This window comes from Argiope bruennichi, chromosome 5 (assembly GCF_947563725.1).
Source record: "Argiope bruennichi chromosome 5, qqArgBrue1.1, whole genome shotgun sequence".
In the NCBI taxonomy this organism is placed as follows: Eukaryota; Metazoa; Arthropoda; class Arachnida; order Araneae; family Araneidae; genus Argiope; species Argiope bruennichi.
The window spans coordinates 40660057-40678557 of NC_079155.1; the positions used below are offsets into that span (position 1 = coordinate 40660057).

At 31.4% G+C, this 18501-nt stretch overlaps 2 protein-coding genes across 2 annotated transcripts in view; both read left to right on the forward strand.

The window, feature by feature from the left end:
- The window catches only part of LOC129969413 (uncharacterized phosphotransferase YvkC-like), a 152549-nt gene extending 139884 nt beyond the window's left edge, over positions 1-12665 (forward strand). The window contains exons 31-41 of the mRNA XM_056083977.1: positions 1019-1111; positions 1254-1313; positions 3279-3376; positions 5142-5205; positions 6432-6595; positions 8038-8116; positions 8246-8306; positions 9421-9497; positions 9913-10015; positions 12294-12368; positions 12470-12665. Coding sequence (XP_055939952.1) covers positions 1019-1111; positions 1254-1313; positions 3279-3376; positions 5142-5205; positions 6432-6595; positions 8038-8116; positions 8246-8306; positions 9421-9497; positions 9913-10015; positions 12294-12368; positions 12470-12534 — 939 coding nt within the window. The 3' untranslated portion in view covers positions 12535-12665. The remainder of the gene's footprint in view (positions 1-1018; positions 1112-1253; positions 1314-3278; positions 3377-5141; positions 5206-6431; positions 6596-8037; positions 8117-8245; positions 8307-9420; positions 9498-9912; positions 10016-12293; positions 12369-12469) is intronic.
- A 5368-nt stretch (positions 12666-18033) lies between these two features.
- Positions 18034-18501, forward strand: part of LOC129968248 (testicular acid phosphatase homolog) — a 28625-nt gene continuing 28157 nt past the window's right edge. The window contains exon 1 of the mRNA XM_056082103.1: positions 18034-18303. Coding sequence (XP_055938078.1) covers positions 18211-18303 — 93 coding nt within the window. The 5' untranslated portion in view covers positions 18034-18210. The remainder of the gene's footprint in view (positions 18304-18501) is intronic.

The following is an 18501-nucleotide window of genomic DNA, read 5'->3' on the forward strand; positions in this document are numbered from 1 at the left end:
TCTACCCCTTACCAATGACGGAACGCACGTCTCACTGGAGGAGTTATTCCGTATTCGATGATAAACCTTAGGACTCAACCTTAGTCCACCCTCAATGACATCGCGGCAGTCCGTTCATTCCGATATTATCTAGTCCGAGGGCGGGTCGGAGTAGTGAATATGTGATATCGTTTTGCCTATCTATCTTTTTGCGGTTTGTAATTATATTTTTCATTTGCACTCGGACAGACGTGCAAATTTCATGTCATTAGATTTCTTCCAAAATTTGATAGAAATATACGAAATTGGAGGTAAGTCTAAACAAATTTTTCATCCATCAATCTCAGAGCACTTTTGAATTGTCCTGTTCACAGACATACGGAGACATAATTCCAAAAATTCTCGGGCTCATGGAGATATGAAACTTAGAGATTCGTCAAATTATAGAGCTCGAATTTTTTGGTAATTACATTTATTTTTCTTTTTTTATATTTTGTATACGAGACAATAAAAAATAAATATCAATCTATGTCTGGACAAAATAACTCAAAAATGGAACGATCTCTACAAATGACATTAGATTTGAAGCTATCTGATTAAAATTATAAATCTGTACCAAGTATTTAAAGCAATTTGTCAGTTTGTCTATGAGTAAATGAGGAAGTGAATACAAAAACTTAAACGGTATAGATATATAAAATATGACCTATGGTTTCATAATCAGAATCGTAAAACAGTATCATAAGTCGGTCTACATCCGCCAACTAGTTGTTTGTTTGTTAGTCTGTTCGTGTGCTCCAGAGCAGAGCAAACTATACTGAAGAAATTTAGCATTTTGCCTCCACATCAAGAATGTAGATTTGCCTCAAAGTGTGGATTAAATTAGTCAAATTAAGAATCTCCAAAATGCAAATTCAAAGAAATTAGGCTTGAAACACGTTATAGTATGGTAATATAGCATAAAGTCGTAGGGAAAATATTTTCACTGGTATTTCACAGAAAGATGAGACGTAAGCTCATTTACTTTTTTCCTTACTAGGATGCTGAAAAATGGTTACAAACAACAAATTCCTCATCAGGAAATCAATTTAGACAGTTCCTTAAAAGACATGGTCACAGATGTTTGAAGGAGGTAAGTGTCCTGCGAAGATTCCCTGAAGAATATTCAAATTATAATGAAGTTATTTAAAAAGCAAATGAACTGTTTCTATGCTTAGAACGCGAAGTAGAATTACAATTATCTTTATTAATTAATCATTATTTTTCTATTTCAGTTGGATATTCATTCTGTCACGTGGGATATGAATCCGAAATTATTGGTCAAGCTTTTGCAGGTAAAAATAAGGAAGAGTACTTATCTGTTACCTCATTGAAAAAAGAAAATTAATGAAAAATTTTAAAAAAACCTTTTTATTTTTATTAAATTTGAATAGTCATTTTTTTCATTATGAAACTTTAGTTCTATTCCCTGTATAGTTTGTTTTGCAGTTGATAAGGAAGAGAAATTTAATCTTCGCCATAAACTTGGTGACATTTGCCGAAAAAGATACAAGAAAATACAAGAATTTTTACTCTGTTTCTATTAGACCGAGATCTGAAGATCCTTCTAGAAAAGTCTATACCCGAAGAGTGATTAAAAAAGATGAAGCATTCACACGAAAATTAATTCTCTCTTTGGAATGCTGATCGCATTGCTGACTGGAGCATTGCGTGCTGTCGCGTTGTTGTTTTTCATTAAGCAGCAATTTGTTTGTGCGTAATATATTACTGCCAGCTCTGTTCTTTGTGTATATAGCTATATACTTGTGCGTCGTATTTTCTTATAGGGTAAAGTAAAAGTTTCGGTATGGTGGATCTTGTATGGGAAGTAGTGCATTATGTTTCTGAGCACTTTTCGGACGGTGCTGTAAGAGTAGCCGGTACTTACGTATTATCGCAACCAGGTTGGCGCGATTTGTAAGTTTGAGTAAGAATTAGTCGCCAAATTTGTACAAGTTGAGTAAGAATTAGGGTCGCCAAATTTGGCGATTTATGCGAATTTTGGCCTGGTTGCGTTAATACGTAAGTACCGAGTAGCCTGTCTGTCAAGAAACTGCACGTGCGCTACTGCCCCCAAACTCTGATGTCAGTGTCTGTGCGACAGCAACTGTCTTGACGGCATCAACAAGTACCAGTATGACAGGTTTACGGCTTCTTAAGGTTGAACTCCTAATGTCCCCGTCGCTTCAAACCTCTTAATTATGGCCCGGTTACCTTTATTAGACATTGTCCACGCTATAGGGTCTTTATATGACGAAATTCACGAACTGCAGCAGAAGCATTCCCCTTATTTTCGTAAAACAACTTCACCAATAACGCACGTTCAACTAAAGATACCGTCATCATTACAGCCAGAAACATCGCCATAAAACATGACAACGTCTTCAAACATTTCAAACGCTAACCTGTTTTGCATAAAGCTTCCTTTTCTTCGCAAGTATGTAAATATCGACATTTTTTCCTAGAACTGACAGCTTTTCCCGATTTTACATTTTATTACTCCTAATACTTGTTCTGGATTGCTAATATTGTTTCTGTATTCTGTTTTGGTCGTTTATTGTGTTAAATTGAATGTTTTTCCAGAAAAAGTGCCCTCTGGTGGACATTTTGCAACTTTTTTTTTTTTTTTCGAAATTCTGTGAGCGCATCTCGTGTATAGTCTATATAAAAATTTCATTGCGATTGGTTCACTCGTTTGTGTTGTATGATGCTGTTTATAGGGGAAGTTTAATTGGAACCACTCTGTATATTTAAAATACTTTTTAAAGAACTGATTAAATATAGACTAAAAAATTGTGGTAATTAAATTGGTATGAGTGAAAAGATGACTTAAGGTGGTGTAAATTTTTTTTTATGCTACTAGTTTTATGTAAGTTATTGAGAAAAAACTATAAATTTAAAATCAAAAGAATCGCTCAGGATGCAGAAAATCTAAATAATATGTATGCCAAATTTGGCAGTTCCAGGTCAAACAGTCTAATTTGTAGAGACTTCGTATTTTCCATCATCATTAAATGGAGATCAGGAATTATAAATTAAAATATAAACTTTAGAAAAAGAAATGAAATATTGGTTATTAAATACTAAAATAATTTTAGTACTAATAATTAAAATATTTTTAATATTAATATATTTCTTTTAATTTTATACTAAAATGATGATAATGGTTATAATGTTCTATAATGCTCACATTTAATCTTTTTGTTGTTTTTTGCAACAAATTATTTATATGATTTAAACCTCTTATTTCCATTCTCAAGAATTTAGCCGGTTCTACCAGAAAAGAAAAAAAACAGGAAGAAGATAGTATTGATAAAATATTTACACAGCTACATGTACCTCTGAGTTTCAAAGACAAGTAAGTGATTCCTTTTCCTGAAATGACTTTTACCTTAAATTTATTTTTCTTTTTCCTTCAAAATCTCTTCCAACGAAGTGTGCAGGTTGAGGTTCGAACTCGCAACGTTTGGGTTCGTAGCCGAGTAACAAAGCCACTAGACAAAAGTGTACACTCTCCTCCGGAAGTTGTTAACTGGCTTATAATGTTACCACCACAACAGTCCCCCACCAGTGAGTCGGTAGAGTTTATCGCGCCAGTTATGGCGAGCGACGAACGTGATTATCGCGCCAGGCGTTATGGCGAGCGACGAACGTTGATATCGCGCCAAGTGTTATGGCGGGGGACGGCGAGCGTGTGGGAGTGGTGGCTGCCGGTAAATGGAGCCACGACAGCTGAATGAAGGATGCGGTTGTTCAGAACCAGGGTCACCAATGTGCAGGTTGAGGTTCGAACTCGCAACGTTAGGGTTCGTAGCTGAGTAACATAACCACTAGACAAAAGAGTACGCTCTTCTCCGGAAGTTGTTAACTGGCTTATAATGTTACCACCACAGAAGTAATGGGTATTGACTCAGAAAGAAATCAGAAGGAATTCTCTCAGAAAATTGATTATATAATCCCTCATAAAAGTGTCATCTGCTTCTACATAAAAAGTAAGGACCTTGGAGGATGTCATAAAATCCGCAAGCGCTCAGATTTTAATTTGCAGAATTCTACCTATGAGCATTCAGTGCTTCGTAGTATAGTAAACTGATTTAGCATTTTTTATGCCTTTTTTCGACCTATTGCGACTAAAATGTAATATAGAACCGAAAACATTGGGCCAAGCTAACAATTTAGTTTAGTTCAGTCTAATGTCTTTCCCCCCTGGGCGGGGGGAGAAGAGGCACCTCGAAATGAGATTGAGATGCTTCCGGCATGGTGGTTGGATCTCGCCACCCCGGAGATTACACGAAAAAGTGGAGGTCTGGCTTTTCCCATTGATGACGAGACGTACTTCCTTAGGGAAAGGTCGTACCGTGGCCGGTGATGCCCTTAGAACTCAACCACAGTTCCCGCTAGTGTTGCTGTTGCTGCGGTCCGGTCATTCAGTTTTTTTTATCCGTGCGCCTTCGGGCGGGTTGAAGAGTCAGTGATATGACTTAGTCTAAAGTGTTAGCAAATAAATTATTCTTAATATTATTAAATAGAATTATTTTAAAGATTGGACAGTCGTAAGCACATATAGTGCTTGGTACATGAGTCAGAGAACTAAACATAAATTATTCAGCTGATTCGCAGCTAAAATCTCCCTCTAAAGACGCGAACAATATAATAATATACTATGAAGAACGTTATTTCAACATTACATTCAAGTATGCAATACTCTTTTAAAAGAGAATGCACTAATAGTAGGTATGGATTATGTTCAAAGAGGGATAGGGACGGGTACTGTTCTTCTTTATTTTTCTTTGTTTATTAAAGTTCCTCGCCCTTCATAATTCAAATATAAAAATTATCATATATTTAATGATGAAGTTCGTTTTAATGTTTTAAAAAGAAGGTTACAAAGGAAGAAAATAATTAGTATTTATGTTATAATGTAAAAATTATATATAATACATTTACGTTTAGATTCTTTGCTATGTTAATGAATAATTTAGGGAATGAAAGACTAATCGTCAAATGCCCTAAAATCAGTCAAGATTATTTGGTTTATAACTAAAATTATTTTCGTTTTGTATTAAAGGTAAAGCTTTATTTATTTTTAATTATACTATATGTCCTTAAAAATTTCTTTTTAGGTGTTTATTGAGATTTGTTTTGCCTAATTGTCGTAGAGCTGTAAGAGCAAGAGAAGCTGGAAAAGTAAGAATTTTTTTATTATTTAAGAATACTTGTATATTTTTTGAATTCTCGATAATCTAAATTAACTAATACTTTTAAAAAATTAAGTTTGAAATATATAATTTTAAATTTTAAAATATTAATTTATTTTAAAATATATAATTCTTATTAATTAAAATATATAATTAAATTATAAATTTAAGAAATAATATTTATTTACCATTAATCTGGATATTTTATTTAAATTCAATTTTAACATACCTCTGCGAAATTTTGAATGGTAGCATTGCCGTAATTTTTGGAAGTAACATTAAAAATCTAGAGATGTAACTTTGTAATCAAATTCCTAAAATGAGTTTTTTTTTTCAATAAAAATATCGAGAGCAAACTTTATAACCAAATATGTGCTTATATTTATTATAAAAGAAGGTGAATTTGCCTTCATACAAGTTCGCTCGCTAATTAAGAATAAATAGCGTTTGATTCTTAGAATTATTTGACACAGAAAAGTTAAATAAAATCACTAATGTTTGTCTCATCTGCATTTCCAGTATCTATAACAATACTACTTTTCTAACCGCCTTTACGCCTTTTGTTCAAATCTCTTATTCTTGAAAAGACGTGTTTTTGAAAAATGTAACAATCTATTTTTGCAAAATATAACACTAGAATAACGCACTCGCCAACGACGAAGTAAATTGATAAATTGATTAAAACAATCGATAATTGATTAAAAAAAACGTGAATCGAATACAGGAAATCCTAGACTCTGTTCTTGGTTATTTTTTCAAAGAGCGTTATTTAAAAACGGTTTGGCCTTTATCAAGGATGGTTCGCTGCGATCGAATGCTCAAGTGAAACACAACTCGGATATATTTTCATTTATTACCGAAGTCAGACTTTTAGTTCAGGTGCTTTAAGATCTTTTTGACAAACATATCTTCATTTATTATGGAAGTCAAACTTTTAATTAAGGTTCACCAAGATCTCTTTGACAAAAGTATATTCATTTATTACAGAAGTCAGATTTTTAGCTCAAGTGCTCCAAGATCTTTCTGACAAACGTATCTTCATTTATTGCGAAAGTCAGAATTTTGGTTCAGGTGCTCTAAGATGTCTTTGACAAGCGTTCCGCTTCATTATCTCTTAATCGCGGGTTCTTAACTCATAGATTTTTTTTTGTGATATATTAGACCAAATAAAATTACAGGCACCATCATAATATATTGTTTTTGGATTAATTACAGTCTTTGACCATAAAGTCCTACCATCAATGGAGGAAAGGTTTCAGACATCTTGGTAAATTGATGGTGTCGGAAGGACGCCTGCCAGATGAAGAACTCACCTTCTTTCTCACAATTGAAGAAATTGAAGATTTGTTGGAAACGAGGTCGCCAAGTCTCATTTCAAGGTAAGTTATTTATTATTTGAGATTTAGATTGTTGCTTATAAGAACCGGCCACCTCTAAAAAAATGATCGAAAAAAAAAACTCAGGGGCCTTGAAATATTTTTAAAAAAGGGACTCAAAATGAGCCTTAAACAAATGTATGAAAACTATATTTATTTAAATAAGCTTATTGCATCCTGGAGACGCCCATAGTACAGGATATATAATTTTTCAAGCACTTGTAGTACACAGCATCGTGATTTTAAAAAATTATATTTATTGGTTTTAAAGCTATGAGCACAATGAAAAAGTGCCTGCCTTCGAGCATGCTTTCATTTTTTCCTACTGTATGACTTTAAAAAAAGTTCCATACACCCTCAATGGAGTAAGAATACTATATAAAAATTTCAAATGACATGGCAACATTATGTAACCCATTGTTATAGAATGTTCCCAATTATCACCAAAGAGAGTAATCACGATCTAGAGAGTAGCATTATCATCATTTATCATCTGTTAATGCTGAGTGTTCTGCTGTTAAGTTTTTATAATATGCCCAAGCAATAACATTATCTCGCGCCCTTTTACTGTAAAATATTTATGTCATATGTTCACCAGGAAACTGCCCATTTAGCTTCTTCAAAAGCGTTCGTTACTTTCTTATTATGGCATTGTGGATTAGGATGCTCTCCCCAAGGTCAAATCTTGGTGATGTACTAGATTTAATGGTGACTAGATTTAATAGACATGATGCATTTAAATGTACTGTGTAAATTTAATTTTGTGATCCGTTACGCAGCACACTAGAAGAAGAAAAACATGGCGTCTTAACATAGCGTAAGACGTTGTATAGTTAGACAACAGATTGGTGGCACAGTTGAATTTGTCGTGTGACTATGACGTGATCTGAATTGATTCCATTGTATAACATTTTGATACTACTTCAGTTTGTACTTAAAACTACTTCTAGATTTTTTTTAAATGTCTGATTTTCCTAAAGTGTATGTTTTTACTTTTATTATTATCTCATTATGATGTACTTTCTAACAAAAGTTTTCTTATATTTAAAAAAAATTCTTTATTTTTAAATTTGATAATCCTACAATTTTTGTTAAAAGAATTTCTGAATCAGCTTTATTTTATATATTTTTTTTATAGTTTTGAACCAAGTTTCTAAAAAGATCTCATAGTTTTATATTTAACAATTTCACTACCGACCAATTCCAATCGATCGTGCAAATCCTCTACTGGCTAGTTACTTTCTGTTCAAAATAAGGGGTCCAAAATTTACAACGAATTATCGTTTAAGAAGACTACCCCTTACATCCTGTCTCTTAAAAAAACAGAAATTAGCAAGCCAGTACAGAATTAGCAAGTTCGATTAGACCGGTTTAATAGTGAAAGGATTAATATAAATTGCAATTCTGTTAAAACTCAGTATATCTGACTGTTTATATTTTTACAGGGCAAATTATCGCAAGAAAATATTTCCAGTTGTTGATAATTACAAATTTCCCGAAATAATGCAAAGCCTTCCAAAACCAGTTAGTATTTCTTGCAGTATTTTGTATTTAAAACTAATATTTATCAAAAGTGCTAGCTTCTGAGTTGTTGATTTAAACTGGATTCACACGAATTATTATTGCTGGTAACATGAATTGTTTATGCTTTAGATTAACGAAGAAGACGAATCAGCAGATACTTATGAATTTATAGCGGATTTAAGTATGAAAGGTAAATTCTGTTTATACATAAAAGTGTTTTATTTCAAAGTGATCAGGATTATATGTATGTAAATGTAACATTAAAATGTTGTTTTTTTTTTTAATTTTAAAGTAATGTCAAAATAATTTTTATGCTGTAAATTTTAGGAAATTATCAAGGAATAACGCCTTATTTCCTTGGTTTACATTCATATCCTCCTAATTATATATATTGATATGCGAAGTTCGGTAGTTTCAGTAAACGGTTGATTGATTATTATTGTTGACGCATCTATGCGTGCATTTAAGATGTCTTATAAGCAAAGACTAATGCAAGATCCACTTTTATCACTTCTTAAATAATTTATGTAATGTTTGATAATAATGTGGCTTTTATAAATAATGTGGCTTTTAAAAATTATTAAACAAAAACATTTTTAAGCTCATGTTTTAATTAGTATACTAAACAGCTATTTTTTTTTTATTTCAGTTATTTTGCACTTTTAATCTTGAGGGTAATAGTTTCTCAAATCACTATCGTGCAGCCACCTGAAATCAAAATTTTTGATTCATGTTTAACTCCCAATTATCATTAAGATCATGCAAGTTTCAGAATTCTATTACTTCAGAAAGTGATTAATAAATCGATAACAAAAAAATTATTTTTATAAATATTAAGCATTTTAAGATAAATGAAACTGTTTATATCAAAACGATAAACATAGCTTTAAAGCAGGTGTATAATTGTTACATATTTTTTTACACTTTTTTTTTTGTTTGTTTTCTTGTATAAAGAGAGGGAAAGATATAATCATTGTCAAATTGATTATCAAATGAAAGGAAATATAATTCTAGAAAGAAACTCATCCTAGAATTATATTATAGACATATATCAAATTTTTCACCCAATTACTAATTGAGAAGAAGTCCAAAATTCATGATCATTTTTTTTCCTATATGATAAATCTCAACATAAAACCAACATTCTGTAAAATAACCAAGTTAAAGGTAAAACTGTTGTCTAAATTTTTGACAAATAATGATTTTAGATTCCCGAATTATAATTTGTAATTAAGTATCTGAATTTAAACATTATTTTTTATATATATACACATGCTAACTTTTTTTTGTGTTTTGGATCTTAGGCATTCCTGTGAGTCAAGGAGTCACTAAAGGGTATGCTAGAGTAGCCATGACTCTAGAAGAAGCATCTCAACTGAAGGTATGCTGAATTTGAGAAAATACAATTAAAATTATTTTTAAGTATTATTTTATTCCAAATAACATTGTAACAAAGAATCACCCCTCTTTTTAATGTTTTCTTATCATTTGCAAAATCTATTTTATTTTTTTCCAAATTTGTACTTATTAAACTACTATTATTTTTAACTGTTCATCACAGCTTGCCTTTATTTTATTGCATTTTATTTAACTACGAACTTCGAGTTTTATCTTTCTTTCCCCTTGTATGGTAACATATAAGGAAAAACGGAGATTGCGTATTTTGTCTTTTTGATTCAGAACGGAAATCAATAAATTTGTTGTAATGTATTTTTTTATATATGTTTATACTTTCCATGATAATTCAACTGGATTAATGATGCATAATACCATAATTCTATAATTTTTTATTGCAGCCAGGTGAAATTTTAATCACGTACTGTACCGACATTGGCTGGAGTCCTTATTTTCCGATTATTTCTGGAGTTGTGACAGAACTCGGAGGACTCATTTCTCATGGTAATTGAATGCTTATTTTGCTTCTCCTATTTTCTTTAATTTAATGAGGAATACTTAAAAACTGGAATGCATTATTTAAAAAACAAATTACAAAATAGAGTTAGACTTTAAAAATAAATAATTCAAGAACTAATAACGTTGAACTGTAGCCAAACAAGAAAGCATGGTTCACTGCACAGCAACGCATCTGGTGGAAAGCATCATGAAATTTCTAGCGACCAAAAGTGTATCTGAGGACCCGTAACTGGTTTATTTACATTAAGGTTCTTCAGGATGTCAAACAATAGAATCGAATTATATACAGCTAAAGAAAGCAAAAACAAAAAAATAGAAAAACCAGCGGGAACTCTCCCAAAATTGTCTTGCGTCCCTCTAATAAAGGTATTATCTCAAAAAACTTCTTCTATGGAATTAGCATACAATTGTTATGAAATATTATTCTTTGGCATGAATTTTGCACTTTTACTGGATCTATCATGTCATTCTTGCCAATGTTTTGGGTGATTAATTCCTGGTATGCAGTAACCGAAAATCGAATTCATTCTTTGCCAACCAATTGGAAACAAAATTGGATACAAAACTACACTTGTAGGTACAAAATACCATGCCAAATTCAATATAGTTGAGACATTTTTGAGTTATCACGTTTGTGTGTTTCTGAAATTACAGGCTGACAAACTATTAACCCTATCTCGGATTTCACTCAAATTTGTCTATACTATAGATGCAAAATCCGTGTTCCGAATTTCATTCATCTAACTATCTTCGTTTTGTAATTATCGTGTTAATTTATATTCGAATAGACAAGCAGATTTCCTCTGTACGGTTTTAGTTCAAAAATTACGAATTAAATCTACAAATTTGCTGTAAACACCGTATATCAAATATTATTCATCTATCTCAAAGCATTTTTTGAGTTATTTTTGTCACAGACAGGCAGATAGACAGACGAACATATTTCTGAACTCGGGGAAGTCTAAAACGTGGAGAGACTTGTCAAAATCTCGAGTTCGAATTTTTTTGGTATTACAATTCTTTCTCTTTACTACGTGTACGAGAAAGTAAAAATAATGGTAAAGCGGACACTAAAAGTAGTATGAGTGATAAAAGCATAATGACGTCCATACTTATTGTTGGCTGAACATCGTCCAATTCCTTAATCAGTAGTTTTTCAACAATTAGGTGGCCAGATTTCCAGACAAGTTAGTATTTTCATAAGATTTTTAGTTACATTTTCAACCTAACAAGAAGGCTGCTGATCATCTTGTAATTTTTGATAATGTGTGCGTTCAAATGTTTTGATAATGTGTGGAATGGTATCAAATGTTTTTCCACAGAATCGCATATCATCTTTGCGGGAAATCTGACCTGATGAGGGAATCATTAATTATTATCATCACGAAGATATAAACGTGATGGAATATTTTAATTTTATCTACATACTGGATTCAGTTTCAAGCATTTCTCAATTTACTACAATTAATCGGAATTTCTATTGCATAGTCCACGTCATTTTATCTATTAATTTTATAATTTTAAAAAATTTATTTGAACCCATCATATTTTTGATATGGAAGATCGATCTTCATCTAAAGACTGATATCAGACGATGTCTGATCTGAAGAACAATATTAGGTTTCACATTCGGTCAATCCCTGCAGACACTTTACGCTATGTAGTAGCAAACACAGCTCTAGGAATGGAATGCTTAACTCCAAATAATGAAGGATTCAATGAGCATGCAAAATGCTGTTTTTCTTTATTTCGTTGTAGCCGGGCGCCATGTTTTATTTTTTTGACTCAGATTGCATCACATCAAATTGTCTTTTTTTCTTTTTTTTTTCTGTATCGTTTCGAATTGTAGATGCAGCTGTAGGGGTACCTGAATTAGCGAAATTTAATTTTATTAACTATGAAATAAATTTTCTTTTATTTCGTTTTTTTGCAAAAAAAAAAAAAAAAAAAAAAAAAATCTTGAAAAATTATTTTATATATTTGCACAACGCCACCTATTGATAAAAATATGAACTTTTTAAAAAAAATTTCCCAGAGTGCATCCCTTGTATTACATACTAGTGAAATTTTGTTTTGTTTGGAGCATAGAGACAGCTATAAAGCCTTCTGAATAGGCGAAATTTAGTAGTGAAACTCTGTATATGTTTTTCTTCAAATTGCTACTTTTTAAGTTTATTTCAATGATTTTTCCCTTTAAATAATATTCAGTTCGGCTCTTAGGTTTAAGCGATTTTTTTAATGCAATGCCTTTCATCTTCTGCAGGTGCTGTAGTTAGTCGTGAATATGGTTTGCCTTGCGTTGTAGGATTGCAAGGTGCTACAAAAAGATTTAAAACAGGTAATTTTTTTTCTCTCTCTATCGAAACAAAGACTATTTATCTATCATTTAATCATCGATTAACATTTATTTCACTGTGCCATTTTTAAAAATATTTTTAGGAGATTATGTATTATTGGATGGAAAGAAAGGAATTCTTCAAAGACTACCTCATCCGGATTCATAAGCATCCGATTATCGTCTTAAATTATTTCTATTTTCTTCTAGAAAAGCGATCAGGGAGGATTTGCAATACAATTTATTACAAAAAATTGATATTTGTATGAAAAATGACTTTTAAATAATAAAAATGAACCCAACATTCATAATCGTTTTTCTTTTCGTTGTGCTGTATCTTGTTCTTACTTTATAGCGTTGATTCATCGTTATTTTAGACTTCATTCGCTTACTGTCCAGTGCAAAAGATATAAATTGTTTCAATCTTTTTTTGCGTGATAGTATTGGAGTACTTACTACTTTTATGAGCTAAGTGTGTATTTTTATAAGTTAAAATGAACAAAAACCAACTGAAATTATCTTAACTAAACTTTATCACATACTTTCAAGTATGGAAAAATTATAATTTTTTTATACAAAAACATTTATTTTTTAAATATCACCATTCTAATAATCATATCTCCATAATTTACTGATTCAACAACTGGAAATTGAAAATTTATTTCATTATAACTTTGTACATTTAGCCTAAGTTCTACAATGCAAGCTTCCAATAAATTACTGAAAGCTTGTCTGTGTATATTTAACTTTTAACATCGAAACCCAATTATTATATAATTATTTTCTTTAAGAATATTTTATAAAAATAAAGCAGACCCAGAAAGGTATTAATTTTAAATTGTCATTTTGAACCCACTTTTTATATTGCCCGCTCAACTTTTGCCTCATAAATTATTTTTTTAGGATTTGTTTTTAACAAAAATAACCCAAAGTTCTTTAAACTAAGGCCAGATAACGAAGTTTGCTATTTTAAAAATAATAATAACTATATTTTTTTGGTTTTACATAACACAACTCATTTTCAAGATAAACAGCCGATTTTAAATATTTTTTATGATGCAGTTCACTTTATTTTCATCCCAATTAACTTGTTAACAGGGATAAAAGCAAGTGTTTGAAGGTTTATTACAATGGATTTTATTTATAACAGAATCCAATTTTCACGTGACTAGTTGTATCGGGAATACAACTAGTTTTATGTTTTTATTACTTTCTGGTAAACGGTGTAAGCAAAGTATCGAAGTTTTTTGTTTAATTATATTAACGTACCTTTTGAGAGCAACAATAGGGCTATTTTAGGACGGATCTAGTACTCTCCCTCCCCAAATTTCCACACCACATCAGCGGAAGATCATTTGGCTCAAGAGCGTGCATCTGGCCTACATATATGGCGAAACTTCTGTGGAACCAGGTTTCTAAACTGCGGCTCTCCGGCCCCGAGGCCGGGACCTTACTACTCGGCCATTGAGAAAAAATACTGTAATTTTCAAAAAATTCGAATTCGAAATTTTGACGAATCTCTAAGTTTCGGTTTTTCCTCACTGCAAAAAAAAAAAAAACGTTATTTTTGTTATTATGTGTCTGTAAACCCAGTAGCTCAAAAGCGCTTGAAGTTACAGAGTTGAGATTTGGTATGTGATTTTTTACATCATATTTATTAATTTATATCAAATTTTGAAAGAAATTCATTTTGAGGAGGTGTGTTTGCCGTCCCAGTATAAATGGACAAGATAACTTAAAGATGCTAAAAACTATATCTGTAAAATTTAGAGCATAGTTTTACCGTTTAAATTACAATTCTGCATCAAATTTTAACGCAATTTCATCGAAAGTTTGATCGTTTGTCGTTCTGTTCTTGTGCATACATGTAATAGTAATAATTCAAAAACGTAACAACTCGGATAAATGAAATTTGACTCGCAATTTTAGCATCTAAAATTAAGATTTTTATTTAATTTCAAATCAAATCTCTCAAATGGTTGATCATTAATTGAGCTGAACTGTCTTATGCTCGGAAACGCGAAAACTGAAACCCCATTGATTTAAATTTATGAAATGTTGATGGAATTTTGTCACTAAAATTATATAATAATAAATCATTTTCAATCAGTCGACTATAAATAATTTTCAATCAGTCGAGTAAAGACGTCCAAACTACATATTCTGTTTTCTTTATTATGGGCGAAGCCCATCTAAGAGCAGAGCTTACACAAGCAGCCTGAAAGATCTTACTGGAGTTTTTTTATTATTATTATTGTGAAATTCTGCACACATTCTGTTTACAGCAAAGATTAAAGATGTTTATATTAAAGGTAAATCCATTATTGCCATGTTTTCAGTCTTATACATCAGATGGCGTTCCTTTAGGGTCTGAATTCTTTCAGCTATGCTTTTGCAAGTAGCAGCGGGAAACGTCAATGCAAGATGTTATCAATTGCTGTAAAAAATAAATAAATAGAAAACTTCCTCTACCGCATAACTAAACTAAAAACTGTATTTCTGAAAATATTTTATATGAAAAAAGATTCTTCTTTTGGTTCTTTCTACTATCGCTTACAATTTAATTAAATACTTTCTGAGCATCATGTACTGTTTTTTTAACTCGATGAACTTCCATTATAAAAACCGATACACATTATTTTGGATAAATATCGAATGCCATCTTGCTTAAATAGATGCGTTTAAAGTTACGTTATAATTATACATCACATTGATTCTCCAAATAGCATTGTTTGGAAATGCGAGATCTAATAATTGTTTTGGATCATCATATATAAATCACCTTTTCATTAAAGGTGATTTAATACTTTCAGTAACAGCCTCATATGATATGGCAACTGTTTAACTGAAGCTTTTGTCAACATATTTAACACCATAATATGAAAACTCAATTATAAAATTGGTCACACAATTGTCACAATTCTAAAATTATCTTTTTCATAATAATTTATATAGACGAATATGAATTTCTGGGGATAAATATAAATATAAAAAAATGTGGAAATAAGGAACACATTTTTGAAAAATAACTTAATATATTAATCCGTCTTTTTCAGAACTTTCTATATACAGGCCTTCATTTAAATACACGTGTGTGAGTTGAAAATATTATCTCAGAAATAAGTATTCTTTTTAATTTATTAGATCCTAATTATTAGAGGAAAATTCCATCAAATATACTTTTATCATAAATCACTGATCTAATAGTGATGAAATTTATATATTTAAGAACAACCTAATATTACTTGTAAGTACTTATTGAACATAGATATAGATTTTAAATAGCAACAATATAAATTCCTTTGAAAAAATAATAAACGATTAATTATTTAGAATTTTTTTCTAAACTATAACATTATCTATTAAATACATGAATAAAGTAGGAGAAAAGAAGTAAAAATCGAATTACTAGTCTGTTGCTACAGATCTTTGCTAGTTTCCCTTACACCTCCTCCATCATAATATTTTTAATAAACTACGAATGCTGTTTCTTTTAATGAATCCAAATGAATACTATGAAAATATTAAATTGATAATTAATAAAGCTTCATACTCAGAACACTAATGGGCAACGCTTTATAGTTGTTTAAAGGTGATATCGATATTCAGTACTTCTTCTATTCCTGTATTTCCTTCAAATGGGGTCAGCCATATGGAAAAGAGCATAATATAAAGAAGAAAAAAAATTTTTAAAAACAATGAGAATCTGGTATCAAAACTATTTATAGTAAAAGTTTGATTATTAAAAAAAATTACTTCTATCGCTCAATTAAAATTATATCTTATTAAAAAAAATCTGAAATTACTAAGAAAGAGAAGGGAGTATTTCGAATTCCTAAATGAACAGTTCTCGGATTTATTCAACGCAAAAATGAGATGATAAATAAAAATTTTAGATAAAATGGTAGAAAATTATGAAGCTTCTCAAATAAGCACTTGCTAACTTCATTGCATAGCAAGGGGATCCAAACTGTAAATTTAATATAGAGGAAATACAATTAGATTTTGAAATAAATAAAATGATATATGAGCTAAAATATTCATTTTCTTCATTCACATCGGGACTTTCCCTTGACGCTTTATGTTCTGTCAGCGAAAGCAAGGGGAAAGATTTCACTAAGACAAAGAGAAATCAAATCAGGGCATGTGGAATATTAATCCATTGCACGCCATGTCTTCTCACAAGCACCATTGAAAATGGTGCATCATTTCAAAATTTTATTTATTTATTTATTTTTATTTTAATTATTAAAAATACCTACAGAATGGTAAAAATATGTAGATTATTCAAAGAAATTCAACTTAAGATAATTGCATGTATTTGTTGTTGCTTATCCCCCCTTGAATTGAACACCAATTCAAACCAAGTTCAATAGAACGGGAAATTTAGTTTAGTTATATTAACGTCCCGTTGTAAAGCAACACTAGGACTATTTTGGGACGGACCTCGTCATTTTGAACCGTGGTCAGATGACGAGGACGACACCTTAGCTGGCACTCCCCTCTCCCCACTACACCAGAGGGAGGACGTTTGGCATGGTGGATTTAACGTGCAACAGACCCTCTTTGGTGGAATCGGGTCTCGAACCTGAAACCTCACAGCTTACAAGCCTTACCTTACCACCAGGCCACCGCGGCCTAATAGAATGGGGAAAGAAGGCTGCAGTAGCTTCTAAGGGTAAAGACCCCTGAGCACCTGAGTGTAGAATGACTTTAACTCATATGAAGATGACACTCACACACTCGCTTGCACAACCCCTTTTTACAGGAGTGCTCTTTCACACGCCTCACAGATAGAACACAGGGTAAAAAACAACCATGCCTGAACCAGGATTCGAGCCCGGGCCGCCCGGATCACAAGGAAGATGCGCTATCCCTAGGCTAGGAAGGCGGCGTTAGTATAATAAAAAAGTCCATATATTAAGTGAATAATTATGCACCGAATTACTTTTCCGAGTGCAAATGGTTAAAGTAATAATCTACAATTGCTAAAAGAAACGATCTCATCATAAGAAAATATAATAAAAAGATTTAAGATTTGTAATCTTTTTCAGGAATACATTTATCCTTCAAAACGTGATGGATTTCAGATAAAAGTATGGAGCATATATTTATGATGTCATGAAATGTAAAAGGTCAAAATGTTACGGTTATTTCTCCGAAACTATGAAATCGTTTCATAAACGAGCTTAAGTAATAAAAATGTGTTTCATTTTTCAAATTAGCATTGAAAAATAAAATAAAAAAATCAGTAAAAAAAAACTAAAATAGTTTCCAAAAATAATCGTTTTGTAGATCTGTGATATCAAAGAAGCTGAATCATATCCTATTGGCAATGAAAAATCTATAAGATCATGAAGGCAGATAAACCAATTTGATATCAGTTAGAATATTGCAATTCTTGTACAATATCATGATTTGCAAAATTTGATATATTATTATCTGACATATCTCCATCATTAGACGATTGATAATACCAACATCATAATTGATCTTAAACCTCTTTTATGATGTAACATAAGCAAAAAAAAAAAAAAAAAAGCATTTTTGAGGTTAAACTCATTCACACATGAATAAAAGATTATTTCGTGTAAAATGAATATCACGTGATAGAAGTAACTGCTCATAATTCAATGTGATATGCGAAATCACTTCCTGTATACCATTGTTGCGCCAACGATGTGCTTCGTGCACGGTGTTGGGGTGGATACCATTGTTGTATCGGCTGGATAAATCTGTCAACTCAGAATACAATGCCAAGTAAAGTCATTTAAACTTTGAATGGATTCTATTTAATATTTGCTGAGAAGATTCTAAGTCATTTTGCAACATTTTTATCCCAAATATGACATTATTTCAGTTATTATTGCTGACTGCTTCCCTGATCTCAAGTCGATGCCTTATAAAAGAAAACACTAAATTACTTCTAGTGCAAGCAGTAAGAGAAAATATTTTACGTTGTCTTCAATTTCCAAATATTTTAAATCCCTTTTCGGATAAACCTGGGTTTAACCCCTTTCTTCGCCAAGTTGCGATAACGCGCCAAAGCTGGCCATTTTTCAACCCTTTTTCTCTAGACTGGCAAACCTATTATCTTTCACCTTTATTGTGCGCTATGATTGGACATCTGTTCCCT